Below are 16296 nucleotides of genomic sequence, written 5' to 3' on the forward strand. Positions count from 1 at the left end.
GACTGGTGTCTCTCAGTCCCCTCTCTATCAGGGGGATACCTGGACACTGACTGGTATCACTCAGACCCCTCGCTCTCAGGGAGATATCTGTACACTGACTGGTGTCTCTCAGTCCCCTCTCTCTCAGGGAGATATCTGTACACTGACTGGTGTCTCTCAGTCCCCTCTCTCTCAGGGGGATATCTATACACAAACTGGTGTCTGTCAGTCCTCTCTCTCTCAGGGAGATATCTGTACACGAACAGGTGTCTCTCAATCCCCTCTCTCTCTCTCAGGGAGATATCTGTACACTGACTGGTGTCTCTCAGTCCCCTCTCTCAGGGAGATATCTGTACACTGACTAGTGTCACTCAGGCCCCTCGCTCTCAGGGAAATACCTGTACATTGACGGGTGTCTCGCAGTCCCCTCTCTCTCTCAGGGAGATATCTGTACACTGACTGCTGTCTCCCAGTCCAAAATTGGTGTCTCTCAGTCTCCTCTCTCTCTCAGGGAGATATCTGTACACTGACTGATGTCTCTCAGTCCCCCTCTATCTGAGGAAGATATCTGTACACTGACTGGTGTCTCTCAGTCCCCTCTCTCAGGGAGATATCTGTGCACTGACTGTGCCTCTCAGTCCTCTCTCTCTCAGGGAGATATGTGTACACTGACTAGTGTCATTCAGACCCCTCGCTCTCAGGGAGATATCTGTACACTGATTGGTGTCTCTCAGTCCCCCCTCTGTCTCATGGAGATATCTGTACACTGACTGGTGTCTCTCAGTTCCCCCCCCTCTCTCTCAGGGAGATATCTGTACACTGATTGGTGTCTCTCAGTCCCCTCTCTCTCAGGGAGATATCTGTACACTGACTGGTGTCTCTCAGTCCCCTCTCTCTCAGGGAGATATCTGTACACTGACTGATGTATCTCAGTTTGTTTGTTGTTCACAAACTCTTTAATTTTGAAATAATGAACCAGGACAGAGTGTGACAGGATCTTTAACCTGATTATTGCTGCGGATCTGTTGCCTGTTGGAGAGAAGTGAAATCTCTGCTGGAGGCGGGGACAGGAAGCTCTGTTTCTGGTTTCAGTGGGTGGAGCTGCTGGGGAAGTTGGTGAACCCTCACTCACTTCACTCCCCTATTTAAACAGCACTGACTCCAGCTCCAGACAAAGGTGCTCCTGAAGCAGCCGGATTTCTGGAGTGTCTGACTCTGTCTCTGCTTCCACACGGCGATGGGGATTACTCCTTATCTCTGTGTCCTCCTGCTCTGTCTGACAGGTGAGAGTTCCTGGGGCTTTCTCCCCACACAGTGAGGCTGCTTCTTCCCAGATTCTGGGACTCTCCGTTTATCCGACCGGTTTATTAAAGTGAGCTCTCTCCTGTTTCTCTTTTATTCACAGGTATCCGCTCTCAGATCGTGCTGACACAGCCTGAGTCAGTTGTGAAAAAGCCGGGGGAGTCTGTCAGACTGACCTGTACAGTGAGTGGGTTCAGTCTGGATGACAAATGGATGCACTGGGTGAGACAGGCCCCTGGGAAAGGGCTGCAATGGTTACTTGATTACAAGCAAGGTCAAAACAGTGATTACGCGCCTGGAATTCGAGGTAGATTCGTCCCTTCAAGAGGCTCCACTACAGTCGCCTACCTCGACATCAGCCAGTTGACAGTGGACGACACCGCCTTGTATTACTGTGCCAGACGGTCACAGTGAGACGAAATGGGGCTGGACTGGTACAAAAACTCACTGAGAGAATCTACAGTCAGGGGATTCAGTAAAACGGGGGAATTATCACACACACACACCCCTCAGTTACCAGCCCTGCTTCATTCCCACCCTGACTGTGTTGGGATCTGCTGGTCCTGGGAATGGGGAAATGGGATTATTCACTGCTGATTCCTGGCACTGGCGATACGATGGGAAAAGGAGCTCGGGACACGAACAAAGATCTCTCTGGACTGAAACAGTAGAGGGCAGTCCCTGGGCAGGGAGAATCAGAGCAGCATTACTCACTTGGAGCAGTGTCAGTGTGATCGGGTAAAATGTGAAGTGACTGGACTCAATGTCAGGGAAAGGGGAGGAGGTTCATGTATGGCTCCCTATCACAGTGTCTATATATAACTGGGTGGCACAGTGAGAGAGATGGGGGCTCTCCCCATTCAAAAACCTGCCACTGGAAATCTATTTAAACTGCTCTCTCCGGGTGCTATCACTGGCTTTACTTCCTGAGCTGTGGATATAAATCAGATCCAATTCAATAATCTGGGTGTGGGAACAACTTTCTGTGAAGATATCATTTGAAAGATGGAAGGAGCAGTGAGGAACAGAGAGAGGATGATGGAGAATGAAAACTCCTGGTGGATTCCCCCAAGTTCCCATCCAGCCCTGAAACCCCCGGCATTGACTCCTGGAGTGTGGGAGACACTCGGATACAGACTGGGGAGTTCATGAAGCTACCGCCCACTTGTTTGGGACATTTGATTTTGGGCTGGATCCTGTAGCTGTGGTTTCTGAGCCCGACTGAAACACTGTGATGGATATACTACCACAGCAGCACAAAGCCTGACACAAACTGCCCCGCTCCTAATGACTGTGTGTATCCATGGATTTCACATTCCTGTTTCCCAGAGTGAAACACTGACTGGGATTGTCAGGGAAAATGTCGATTCCTGGGAGAATACAAGAGAAAAAGGAGGCGATTCTGTTTCTGGATAACTGCAGGAGCTGGTGTACCACAGACAGGAAAACTGTAAACACACCTCATTTATAGATACATTTGAGACAGAATTAGGATGGAATTTCAGATGAAAATACAGGAAATTGCTGCTCCAGGTTAAAACACAGTTTATGTTTAATTCCCTGGGGATTATTATATATCGAGCTCCGGGTCAGTTATTGTATTGGGTGAATGAAGAGACAGAGCACCGTGGTATTATCTTGACTACTGGGGGAGCGGGACCTTCCTGGAAGTGACTTCAGGTAAGACAAACTTCTCAATTCTACTATTTTTAACAATTTATTGTATTTAATTTGTGTTTAGTGAATTTGATAATTCAGTAACACCAGTTAGATATTTTGGACAATTACATGATTCCATCCCAGAGAGGTGAATTCCTGCAGAGTCAAGAATATACCCAGTAACTGGAGCTGAAACCTGAGACTAGATTTATTCTCAATAGTTAACATTAAACCTCAGAAAACCTAATAAAGGTTCTGGGATCTGTTTAACATGCTCAGCTTGATCCAGATTACATTATTCAGGATACTTGCTGTATTGGGCTAGGTTTAATGATTTTCGACTGTTGGATATTTGGAGGCAGGTTAGGATTTTGTTATAATCGGAGTTAAAAGACAGGATCCAATTCTGTTGTGATGTAAAATTGGTGTTACAGTCTTTTACATTTTTGTTTTTTTTATAGTTCATACCTTGTTGAACAGTTTTAAAAGTAAGTTCCAGATTTCACTTGATAATTTTGCGAACAGAGAGAAATAATTTGGACAGAGTGAGATACAGGGATGAGGGTTTATTAAAAATACCTCATCCCAACAAATTTGCAGCATATTCCAATGAGCTGTCCAGACAGACAGCAAACAGGCTGTGGGTGTGGAATGAAGTTGTGTCTGATTGAGACAGGATTTAGGGTGTGCTTTGACATGAATGGTTTAATTATCTGTGAGATTTTAAATCTCTAACTGGACCCATGCTGAAAGGTTGAGAACAGAAGAGTTTCTGGTTGAAATCGTTCTTGGACAATAAGAGCATGGAATTGATTATTTTTAAATTCATGGATATCATATTTTTCTCTTCACTGTTTCAAAGTTTACAATCATTGGATTAAAACTTTTGACAAGGAAATTTCACCCTAATATATGAACTGGACAGTGATTAAATCTCACCGTGAGTCTAAGTCCAAAGGGCAGGAATATGATTTCTTATTACAGTGTCACTGGAACAAGGTTATTGATATTCAGCCAGTTCTGACCACTGCTCCTTTTAGTGGAGACGGTCCCTCAAATGGAAGTCAGGCTTATGGGAAAGAAAGGGGATGATCCTTTTTCAGGAACAGGTTTATATCCACTCGAGCTCAAGGAGCTTGAATTGATATTTCACAACTTTCCTGGGTGGGAATGAGATTTTTGTGAAGGAAACTGATTCGATCATTATTCCTGAGCACTATGATATTCTCCTGTGTGCTTTTTATGATGAGTTTTCTTCATTCTTTTAAAATGAATTTATTTTAATAACATCCTTAACTAAAGTAACAGGAAGGACAATGATGATTTCAACATGTCCCCCTGAGAACATTTAACTAGAAAGTTGAATTTTACAAAAAGCACACAGTAAAGTTTCATTTCACCTCCTCTATCTCTCTGGATTCACTGGGAGAGAAATTCCTCCCGGGGAGTGAGACAAAACAGGCAGTTTCCGACTTGCCATTCCTCCTGCCCAGTGCCTGATCCTGAATTTCAGGGACTGACCTGGAATTGAATGCCAGGCACTGTGTGAAACAGGCAGGCGATCTGAATACCCCAGTTTTCCCTCACCTTCCCAGAAGGAATTTCTTGGCTGCAGTGTAGATTGTATGTGGGAACATCCCTGATCACAAACACTGAGTTAGGGGTCAGTTTAACTGGAGTGAAACACTGTGGTCTGTGTAATTCCCATTCTTCCTCCCCAGGAAAATACAAAACGCAGCAAAAATATTTCTTGTACTTGGGTAATTTTAGGCATGTTTCTGCAGTTGTCGTTGTTCAACCTCTTGTCTGAATTTACTCACTGGGTGCACTCTACCTCCTTTCTCATCTTTCTTTTTGTATTCCACTACCCTTTCTTCCTTTGTTGTCAGTTCCTTCCCTTTTCTTTGGTCTCTATTTCTCTTCTTCTCTCGCTTTCACCCCGTGACCTTTACCTCTCTCTCTCTCTCTCTCTCTCTCTCCCCCTCTGTGACCTACAATGCCAATAGAACAGTGCCCCGCCCCATCAATGGGGTTAAAGCTGGAACATTCTGGAAAGGTGTTGAAAGGATCAGTTCAGTGTGAGGGGGGTGAGGTCTGCAGTAGGATGTTGATGCTGGACTGTAATATACTGGATGAGGCCCAGTACACTGTATGGTGTGAGATCCCGTCAGCATTGAACAGACATTTCAAATCTCTCAGCATTCATTATTGAGGATCTTGGAGCTTTTAATCTGATTGGCTCAGTGGTGGGAAAAGGTGTTTAAAATTCTCAATGACAGTGAGAAAGTGGATGGAGGATATAAAGGTAAAAGGGAATAAATTAAAAGCAAACCTCTCACTGACACAGTCCAGTCAGTCTGATGGTGGAGCTGAGGAAATGTTTAGAGTTAGTAATTCAGGATAAAATTTAAGGCAACCTCATTTACTCAGGCATTCCTGTGATCTGTTATGTTCTGGCTGAAAGGACAGAAGAATCAGATTCTATTGTAAAGATCAACCTCAGATTAATATTGAAAGGAAAACATTTGACAGCCCTCTGGGACAGTAACAAGGGGGTGGGATGGAGTGGAGCCACCATACACTGATACACGCAGCATAGACAGAGGGGTACCAGTGGATGTGGCATCTGGATTTTCAGAAAACATTTGAGAGCATTTTGGAAAGGCCAATCAGGGCAGGACTTATCCACTTAATGGTAAGGCCCTGGGGAGAGTTGCTGAACAAAGAGACTTTGGGGTGCAGGTTAAGAGCTCCTTTAAAGTGGAGTTGAAAGTAGGTAAGATAGTGAAGAAGGCAATTGGCGAAAGCATCCAGTTTTGGAGTTGAGAGGTCATGTTGCGGCTGTACAGGACATTGGTTAGGCCAGTTGTGGAATACTGTGTGCAATTCTGGTCTCTCTCCTATCAGAAGAATGTTGTGAAATTTAATAAAGTTCAGAAAGAATTTACAAGGATATTGCCAAGGTTGAAGGATTTGATCTATAGGGAGAGGCTGAATAGGCTGGGGCTGGTTTCCCCGGAGTGTCAGAGACCAGATTAGTTTAGGATATCTGGTCAGCATGAACGAGTTGGTCTGTTTCTGTGCGGTACATCTCTGTGACTCTATGCCTTTAAATTCCCACACTGGGGATAATAAATTAGAGTTGGGGGAATATATAAGTCTGGATGGAGAATCAGTGACTAGACAGAAACAGGGAGTTGGAATGAATGGATCATTCTCAGGACAGCAGGCTGTAACTGGTGGGATAGTACAAGGGTCAATGCTCGCTCCACAAATGCTCACAATCCGTATAAATGACATGGATGTGGGGACCAATGGGGATGTTTATAAATTTGCTGATAACATCACACTGGCTGGGAACATTATTTGTGAGGAGGATGCAAACAGGTTTCAGGAAGATTTGGACTGGCTCTGTGAATGGGCTAGAATTGGGCTTATCGAATATATTATACAGAAGTCTGAAGTTATTCACTTTGACAGGAAAAAACAGAAAGTCTGATTTGGAAGTGCAAGTGTCCAAAGGGATCTGGGTCCTTCTTCATGAGTCACTAAAACCTTGCAGGTGGGTGCCACAATTACTGAAGAAAACAAACAGGACGTTGGCATTAATTACATGGGGATATGAGTACACAAGGAAAGGTGCCTTACTGCAGTTGTATAGGGTCTTGGTGAGACCACACCCAGAACATTGTGTACAGTTTTGGTCTCCTTATCCAAGAACAGATATACTTGCTGTACAGGCAGTGCAATGGTTGTTTCCCAGACTAACCCCTGGCAGGGTTGTTTACTGAAGAGGGATTGAGGAAACTGTAAACCGTGTCTGTATTCTTTGGAGTTTTGAAGAATGAGAGGTGATCTGACTGAATATACAAAATTCTTACAGGAGCTGATGTGAACAGGATGTTTCCCTTGGCTGGCGATTAGAGCTGGGGGAACCAAACATCTTAGGATGAGAGGCAGGCCATTTCCAATTGAGATGAGGAGGAACTAGCTCTTTCAGAGGATGGTGAATCTTCTGGAATTCTCTTCCCAGAGGGCTGTGGAAGTACAATCATTGATCCGGTTCAAGACAGAAACCAGTATGGATCTGGAGACTGATGACATTACGGGAGATGGAGATAAAGCAGGAGAATGGAATTGAGGGGATGGTCAGCCATGATCTAGAATGGCAGGTCAGGCTTGAGAGGCTGAGTGGCCCACTCCTGTTCCTAAGTTCCTGGGTGTGACTGACACACAATGAAAGGATTGACAGGCCACCGGGTGTCTTCTCTCTTGGATGGAGAAGGCTGAGGGGTGACGAAATCAAGATTGTTAATGTTCTGAAAGGTTTTGATTAAATGGAGTAGAAGGAGAATGTTTCACCTTGTGGGGACGATCTAAGACAGAGTAGACCATTCAGCCCATTGATCCTGCTCCACTATTCAATGAGATCATGACTGATCTAATCATCCTCCACTCCATTTTCCTGCCATTTCCCATAATCCTTGATCGTCCTCCTGACTAAAAATCTGTCGATGCCAATATTGACTGTACTTAATGACAGAGCCTTGACAGTCCTTTGCAGGAAAACATTTCACAGATTCACTACCTTCTTGGCAGCATTGTGGCTCAGTGGTTAGCACTGCAGTCTCACAGCGCCAGAGACCCGGGTTCGATTTCATTCTTTGGCAACTGTCTGTGTGGAGTTTGCACATTCTCCCCATGTCTGCTTGGGTTTCCTCCGGGTGCTCCGGTTTCCTTCCACAATCCAAAGATGTGCAGGTCAGGTGGATTGGCCAATTGCCCAGAGTGCTAGGTGCATAGTCAGAGGGAAATGAGTCTGGGTGGGTTACTCTTCGGACGGACGGTGTGCACTTGTTGGGTCAAATGGCCTGTTTCTACACTGTAGGGAATCTAATCTATGAGATGAAATTTCTCCTCAACTCTGTCTTAAACAACATCACTAGAGGCCATCAGTATAAGACTGTTCCCAAGGAATCCAATTGGAACCTCTTTAGCCGAAGAGTGGTGAGAATGTAAAATTGTTAAAAGGATGGAGTGGTTGAAGTGAAGAGTGGAGATGGATTTAAAGAGAAGCTAGACAAGGCTGTGAGGAGAAAGGGAATGGATGGTTATGATGGCTTAGATGAGGAAATATGACAGAACTGATTAGAATCCCATCCAACCCACTCACCATCTGCTCCCTCCACCCTCAATGCTTAGTGACAGCAGTGTGTATTATCTACTGCAACAACTCACTAAGGTTCCTTCAAAAGCACCTTCGAAACCCACAACCACCACCATCCAGAAGGGCAACCGCAGCAAATACTTAGGAGCATCTCCACCTACATATTCCCTTCCAATTCACACAGCATCTCAACCTGGAGCTATATTATTGGATCTTTACTGTCACTGGCCTCAAATGCTGCAACACCTTTTCAAACATGCGTGGGTGTCCATGCTTAAATGGTCAGCAGGGGTTCAAGAAACATCTCACCATCATGTTTTCTGGGGCAATCAGGGATAGGTAATTAATGCTGCCTCAGACAGTGACCCTCACTCTAGGAATGAATACAATAAAAGGAGGTTTGAATGGACCAGAAATACCAGCATGGACCGGTTGGGCTGAATGGACACATTCTGAGCTGCATATTCTGTCTAGCTATCAAAGCTCCTTTATTATATTAGCCAATACTCGTTGTCATGTGCTCGAAGTAGTTGTGAAGGAAATAACTTGTATTTATATTGCACATTCCATGAGTTCAGGACGTACCTGAGCAGTGCAGAGCTTTTAAGTAGATTTGAAGTGCTGTCAGTTTTGGGCAGCAGTGAATACGTCATTAAACCAGGACCCCAAGACCAATCAGATACTGACCAGTTTTTAATGATATTGGAGGGGGGATAAATACTGGACGGCACTTTGAGAAGTCAGTTTAGTGTCTGAACTAAAAGACCAGCCCCTCCAACAGTGTAGCACTCCCTCAGTAATATCGACCTCGATTTTATGTTCCAAGAATCCGCTTAAACCCTCAACCTTCAGGTTTAAAGTGAGACTGCAACCACTGAGCCACTGCTGAATGCCAAAAGGGAACATTAACCAACTCAACTCTTCCAAAGAAAATAACACCAGGCTGCTTCATCTCCCCACACACACCCCCGCCCCCCCATTTCATTTCCTAAAACTCTGAACCGTCCTGGATCTGTTGCATCTTGAGCTCTCATGGACCAGAGAGTCCTTTGCCTCTGGCTGAGTCAGAATTCCACACAGGCCTGACATGAGGTATCACTGAGGATACATTGAGGGTGAATTTGGTCTTGGCTGTAGAACACATCAGGTTACAGTGAATCATCTGTGTGTTTTACAGCTGCTCAGATTTTCAATCCCATTGAGAACAGTCAGATAGAGACCAGGGCAGATTGTAACCTGGGGTGAGATTCACGCTCACCAGAATCACTCAAGGCCAGGTTCACCCCAAATACCATTTGATAAATTCCAGCTGTCTGCAGCCGAAACAGTTACGCTCATCATTCTCCTCATTACTGCTGTACTTCAGCACAATGCTGACAGTCTCAGGAATTTATCAAAGTTATCCCCAGATCCATCTCCTGACCACCACTTCCCAACATTGTTTGACCCACTGATCCATCATGAACTCCACTTACTGCCCACTGGTTGCGGGATGTGAAACACTGTCACCTGGAAATGATCCTGTCACCCATACTGGAAAAGCTCAGCAGCTCCCTCAGCATCTGTGGAGACAGAAATAGAATTAATACTCAGATTTCTGAGACCCGCAGCCGATCGATTTAATTTCATCGTTTTCACAAAGTGCTTTATGTTGTGTCTTTGGTAAAACTTTCACAGCCAATGAACAACATTTGAAGTGCAGTGATCAGTGGAATGTAGGGAAGACAGCAGCCAATATTTAGAAAAACAGCAATAAGGTCACAAGATAATTAACCATTTTCAAACTGAGTGAATCAGATACAACATTGACTTTACACCCAAACAATATTCCAACCTATTCAAGCCTGTGGGGTTGATGTCAATCTGCTGTTCCCCTGAATAATGCAAGATTCCTGCCTGATAATGTGGACCGTCTCTGCTTTGTCCTCCAATTCCCAATTGTCCAATGTTTTCCCAAGGTAACCTCAACAATAATGTAATCTCTTACCCAGCACCAGCTCCCCCTTTCACTGACAATCACCAACTACACATTGGCTTTTACTGGTTGTTTATCTTGTTTCGTGCACATCCCAAAATCTTGCAGCATGCAAGCTCAGTCATTAGCTCAAGACAGCGATTCACAGATAGCTAGTTACTCTTGACATCGAGGGATATGGGGATAATATCAATATGGCATGGAAGGAGATGGAAAATCTGAAAGACTGAATCACAAGATTAACAGTCTGTGGTTGTCCATATTTCTCTGGACAGTTGAAATATTGCCCTTCTTATCCTTGGCCTGTCCTAGTGTGACAGATTCTGTTCCATGAAGAACCTTAAGGGTTTGTATCACAATCTGTCAGCTTCTCCAGATTGTGTGATCTGGTGCCAGTCCATACAAATCAACAGCTTTAACCATCTCCATTTACCAGGGCAGGTTTTGAACTCATGGCCTGTTAGACAATATATTTCTTTGAGTCCTGAATCCTTTCTTGCCCATATTGCTATTGCCTTCAGGTTAGAAGTATCACTTGTTTAGAATCTATGGTATTCTAATCTCTCAATCAACTGTGTTTCCAGTTCAATTTCTCATCTAGAGGATGGTGGTTCAAACAGTGGAACACTCCAACAGTATCAACTCAACTCTGAAATGAGCTTGAACGCATGACCTTCTGGTTTTGATGTGACCATGAGACCAACTGAGCCGCAGCTGATCTATAAATGTGTAAACTCTCTGTGTAACAGCGTAATTGTTTTCAGAAATAGCCGGTTGTAGCTTTAACACAATCTCTCCAGTTTCATTTAATTGCCATGAATTTATTTACTGGGTCTATCTATTTCTGTTTCAGATGTCCAGGTCAAACCTTCAGTTTATACTTCCAGTACTTACTGTGAGACAAGCTCCAACCAAGATGAGATCAGCCTCCTCTGTCTAGTCAAGGATTTTCAGCCCAAGAGCATCGATCAGACATGGTCCAGTGACAATGGAGTGATCACAACTGGAGTCATGAACTATCCAGCAGTCTTGGGGCAAAATATGACGTACACAATGAGCAGTGTGATCAAAGTCTCTGCAAGAGATTGGAATGCCAACAAGGTCTACCATTGCAAAGCGGGTTACAAGTCAAATGAAATGGTGACAGCCGAGTTCAAAAAGCCTACACGTTAGTACAAGAGCTTACGTACCATTCTAAACTGTACTAGGATCAGGGGATGAAGTTGGAAAGGAACCTTCAGCAACCAGTGAAGGAGGTTTCTGCCCTAAAGCCCACAAATGAATTCTTGTAGCCACATACTCTATCCTGGCTTCCTGGCTTAACAGCAGTGCTGCTGGCAGCTAAATAAAGACCCATGAGAAATCACCCAAACTGCCCAAGGCAGGGCAACAATGTCATTGCCTGTGATGCCACAATCCCAACATTTAGTCCGGCTCAAGTCAGTGAAACTGAATATCGGGACTGGGGCAAGGGGGGGAGGGGTGGAGTGGTGGGGTTGTACCACACAGGAAACAAATCCCATAACTTTGTCCACTTTCTGATCCAGCTCCAACATTAGAGCCTCACACCCACCCTTTAACATATCACCAACAAGATCCTGATTTAGAAAATCCGACAGGAAAGGAGGTCATTTAGCCCAATAAATCTGTGCCTGCATTATCAAAGATGCAAAATTGTTTCCCTGCTCTGCTCTTTATCCACAGGCCTCCCAATGTTTTGTATTCTCAATAATAATCCATTTCTCTTTCGGAAAATACAGTTGAATCTGCTTCACCAGCCCCTTTCAGGGAAAATTCAAACAAATTGTTACGTTTCCAAAGGAAAACATCCTCATGCCAACCTGGGTTTATTGTATCACTTATTATGAGTGATCTCCCTGGGAATGGAAACAATTCCTCTCCATCCTTTATTGGTTGTTTACCTGATTTCACACACACTCCCAAAATCTTGCAGTGTGGAAGCTCAGTCATTCAGATCAAAACAGAGATTCATAGATTTTGAGATACTTTTGATATCAAGGGATACCTAGATAATATGAGTATGGCATTGAAGGAGCTGCCGAGGCATGGCACATGAACAGGGGGAGGCCAGTCAGCTCCTGGAGACTGCTCCACCATTTCATTAGATCATGGGTGACCTCCACCTCAACTTCCAGTTACCTGCCTTTGCTCCAGATCCCAGTAAAATGTGATGCTCCACTTGGGAGACCGTAGGTATGCTGCTAGCACTCTCTAACCCAGCTCACTTCACATTCATGGTCATTCTCATCAGGCTGTTTATTCCCAAGTGAATCAAAATCAATATTGAAGGCACTGGCATTGTGATGATTTCTTTTGATGTTGGGGGATGTCTATTTCCAAAACAATCACATCGTCTGAAATATTGTATCTTTCCACAGCTCAAGCTCCCCACGTCTTCTCTGTTGTTCCATCTCCGGAGGTTGTCTACAATCAAACTACTGCTGCCCTGGGGTGCATGCTATCTGGATTCTATCCTGACAGTGTACAGGTTTCCTGGTTTAAAGCTGGAGTGCCCCAGTCAGGTACCAAACTCCCTTCCAAAAAGGGAAAAGGCAATATGTTTGAAACAGTCTCTTATCTGACTGTCCAGGTGGCAGATTGGAAGAAAGGGGATAACTACATTTGTGAAGTGACCCATGAGGCTACAAACTTCAATATCAGGATCAAAATGTCGTACCAAGAGGGTAAGTAGAGTCTGACGGGGAGAAAGAATACCCTGTTAGAAACTCAATCTCCTATTGTCGGAATGCCTGAACACTTATTCGCAATTTTTGAATTACTGTCCTTCATTGCAGGGAGAGGTGAGATGTTTAGTATTTTCTGTTTTGATATTAAAGTCACATCTGAGTGGAGTATTGTAATGTAATGTATGAAACAGGAAGACCACCTGGGTGGGGTTGCCTGCCTATTAAAACCCTCATTCCATGTACTCAACGTGACTGCAGTAGAAAGAAAATCAGACGAGATATCAACTGGTCTCTGAAACCATCCACAGTCCAAACCACCTTCTGTTTCCTCCCACTGCTACCCAAGTGCTGTTTCATCACCGAAATCTTTCCAATGCTGAATTTGAATGAATTACCATGATTTGTGTCAGTGATCTCCTGAGGGAGCTTGTCCATGACACAGGGGAGGAGAGGTAAACATGTATAACATTTAAATTTGTATTTCTTCCAATTCCAGGTGAAAAGCCTCCACGTCACAGTTGTCCTCCTTGCTCTTGTTCTGAGTTTGTGCCAGTGCTGCTCTACCACACTAACCTTAATGTGACACTCAGAAACGGTGACAAGCACCAATATAACTGTGCCCAACAAAAGTGTCAAATAAAGTTGTGAGCTCATTGTGAATGGAATTGGCTGTTGAACTTTATTACAAGTTATCTGGCAGGTTCAAATCCCCAGCCCATGGAGTCTGTCAGAATGATAGTGTGAAGACTTTGAGAAGTGACAGCCCTGGTTAATGTTTCCCACTCCTTATTGAAATGGTCACTGTTTGGTGACCTGTACTGGTTTAGGTTGAAATGCCCTGATCTCACAGTTTGACCCTCACCACTTGGCTTTGACTCAAGTTGACAAGAATGTGACGATTATTTGTCACCCATGGGGGCCACCACCTTGATCTAATACAGTAGGATTTGGTCTCTTTCTTCAATGATATTGGTCCTGAGGCAAGTTGGTAATTCAGGCCATAAGGACTTATCTGGTGCCCTGTACAATCCGGTAGGTTTTGGGTAGAAACACAGGACAGTAAAATTGGAGAAGTTCCCTTCAATCCTGGATACTGACAATGGTCAATGAAAGGTACATGATGTTCACAAGGAATTCAAATTGACAAAGTTCTTTTTAATGTCTCTATGAGGGTATATGGAGTGAACTGCCCATCACCCTGTGATTTCACCATTTTACAATGACATGGGGAGTGCTTCTGACCCTGTGAGGATTGATTGTGGGAGAGCAAACATTAAGACTTGGTCATTAATAGAATGATCAATGCTAATCTGGAAGGAAATTGCTCAACATCTTGCCTGAAAGGCAAGTGAGGGAGACAGAACATCTGAAGCTAATAACAGGCGTCACCCTGTCAGACACTGTCCTGAAAATCATCTCAAACTGCAGTGAAAGGAGTTGGTACACAATGTTCATGAATGGTTTTGACCAGGACACAGACAGAGTCATCATTCTCTCTGCAAGTATTAACTCAATATGATATCAACAGAGAACAATCAGTGTGGATCAAAGCAGATCCCCCAGTTGTGGTTTGCACAGTGAATGTGTTTGTACACTGATTGGGTACAGAACACACAGGGTTCTGCAGGATATCTGAAGTGACGGTGATCCTATGACAGGCAACTAAGAAGAAGGACATATGACGAATTCAGCGAATCATTATCCTCCCAGTCTAATAGCTCTTGAATGAAATTAGAGAAGAAGAGGAACATATTATGTACAAATGATACCAACCTCCAACAAGAGAGGACTTTTATTAATTCCTATGACACACCGGGTTTACTGCCCCAATACAAAAATGAACCAACTTCCTTCAGGCATGATCATCAGTGATATGTTGCATTTACATTTCCTCAAATGTGATAAAACATTCCAAGCTGGTAAAAAGCCAGAGAGGAATTGGTACTGAGCCAAAAAATGGTGGAATTAGGATATGACTAAAAGTGAGGTGATTTTTAACAGTGTCTTGAAGTGGAAGAGAGATAGAGAGAGAACAGGTCACTGAGGGTTAGGCAGTAAGTTCCACAGATTCGGATCTGGCCACCAATGTTTGGACAAAGGGAACAGAGGATTCACACCCTGAGTTGTACAGAGTTTCCAGATTGTTATAGAGCTGAAGAAGATTACAGATAGAGGAAAGGCCAAGGCAATGGACATTAGGATGAGAATCATAAAACAGAAACTTCCAGTGTTGACCTGAATGAGAGGAAAAGTAAAGAACGATTTGCATTAATATATCGTTTTCACAACCACATGACATCATTAAGTGCTTCATAGCCAGTTAAGTATTTTAATGTGAAGTCACTCTTATAATGTGGAAAGAAAACATGACAGCCAACCTGTACAGAATGACCCAGTGAGTGAATGATAAAATTGGCCAGAACATCAGCAACAACCTTCCTGCTTTTCTGCAGAATAGTGCTCTGCCATCTGTACCTTCCACTTGACACAGCAGGTGGGACCTCATTTTCATTTCTCATCCAAAGACAACACCTCTGACAGTGCAGCACTCCCTTTGGTCTGCCCTGAATTGCCAGCTTTGAGATTTGTACCCAAGTGGGATATGAGCCAACAATGCCAACACAGAGGTGCCAGCAACAGTGTTTGGTTGAAAGAAATGGGCTTCTTTTTGATTTGGTGTACTCAACGTCAGGAATCAATCCACTGTCACAGAAAATTGATAAAGAACTTGTTCAGTTGTTCATTTTGCTGAGCAGTTTGTATCTCTGTCTCACTGCATTTCACAAATCAGAGATTACATTTCTTAATCCTGTTGTTTCTGAAAACTGCTCAGCCCATAACTCAATTACAGTCCTCGCAGTGGATTTTTGATCACAGACATGGTAAACAGATTCAAAATGGATCTGACTCTTTCTTAATGCACTGATAGTACATTCTTGGTGAAAACTTGTAAAACATGCTTTAAATAGCCCTTCGATTTTCTAATGGTCAGGTATTTGCTGTAGAAGTTCTGGATTAAAAACAATTCCAGTTCCAGGCCACTTCTGTCCCCATGTTTCATTGATTCTAATGATAACAAAGGCTTCCCTAAACATTTGACACCTGCTGATACCAGAAAGTGCTAATTCTTCTGAAATTTTTCCTTTCCCTTTCCAGAAATGTCTGTCTTTCTCCAAAATCCTTCCAAAGAAGAGCTTTGGATCAACAAGACTGCTACCCTGGTGTGTACAGTAGTCTGTTCTGATCCCAGCCAGGTCCGGATCACCTGGAATGTAAATGGGAAGCAGAGAAGTGAAGGGGTTATAGCTCAGTCACAGAGAGAGGAAGGCACCCAATACATCGTCATCAGCCAATTCCGTACCACAGCAGAAGAGTGGGAGAACGGGATGGAGATTATGTGTTCTGCTCAAAATGGTCCCTCATCCTCACCAGTTACAAAACGGTCGCAGAGTGTAAGAGGTGGGCAAGAGATCAAAAATTATATATCTGACTTTGCCGAGCTCGAA

General features: G+C 43.8%; 1 protein-coding gene across 1 annotated transcript in view; it reads left to right on the forward strand.

The window, feature by feature from the left end:
* The first annotated feature begins 1179 nt into the window (after positions 1 to 1179).
* Positions 1180 to 16296, forward strand: part of LOC132807711 (uncharacterized) — a 32121-nt gene continuing 17004 nt past the window's right edge. Inside the window, exons 1-6 of the mRNA XM_060821744.1 lie at positions 1180 to 1262; positions 1385 to 1685; positions 2903 to 2961; positions 10936 to 11250; positions 12482 to 12787; positions 15947 to 16249. Coding sequence (XP_060677727.1) covers positions 1217 to 1262; positions 1385 to 1685; positions 2903 to 2961; positions 10936 to 11250; positions 12482 to 12787; positions 15947 to 16249 — 1330 coding nt within the window. The 5' untranslated portion in view covers positions 1180 to 1216. The remainder of the gene's footprint in view (positions 1263 to 1384; positions 1686 to 2902; positions 2962 to 10935; positions 11251 to 12481; positions 12788 to 15946; positions 16250 to 16296) is intronic.

The sequence above is a fragment of the Hemiscyllium ocellatum genome (genome assembly GCF_020745735.1).
Source record: "Hemiscyllium ocellatum isolate sHemOce1 chromosome 27 unlocalized genomic scaffold, sHemOce1.pat.X.cur. SUPER_27_unloc_2, whole genome shotgun sequence".
Classification (NCBI taxonomy): Eukaryota; Metazoa; Chordata; class Chondrichthyes; order Orectolobiformes; family Hemiscylliidae; genus Hemiscyllium; species Hemiscyllium ocellatum.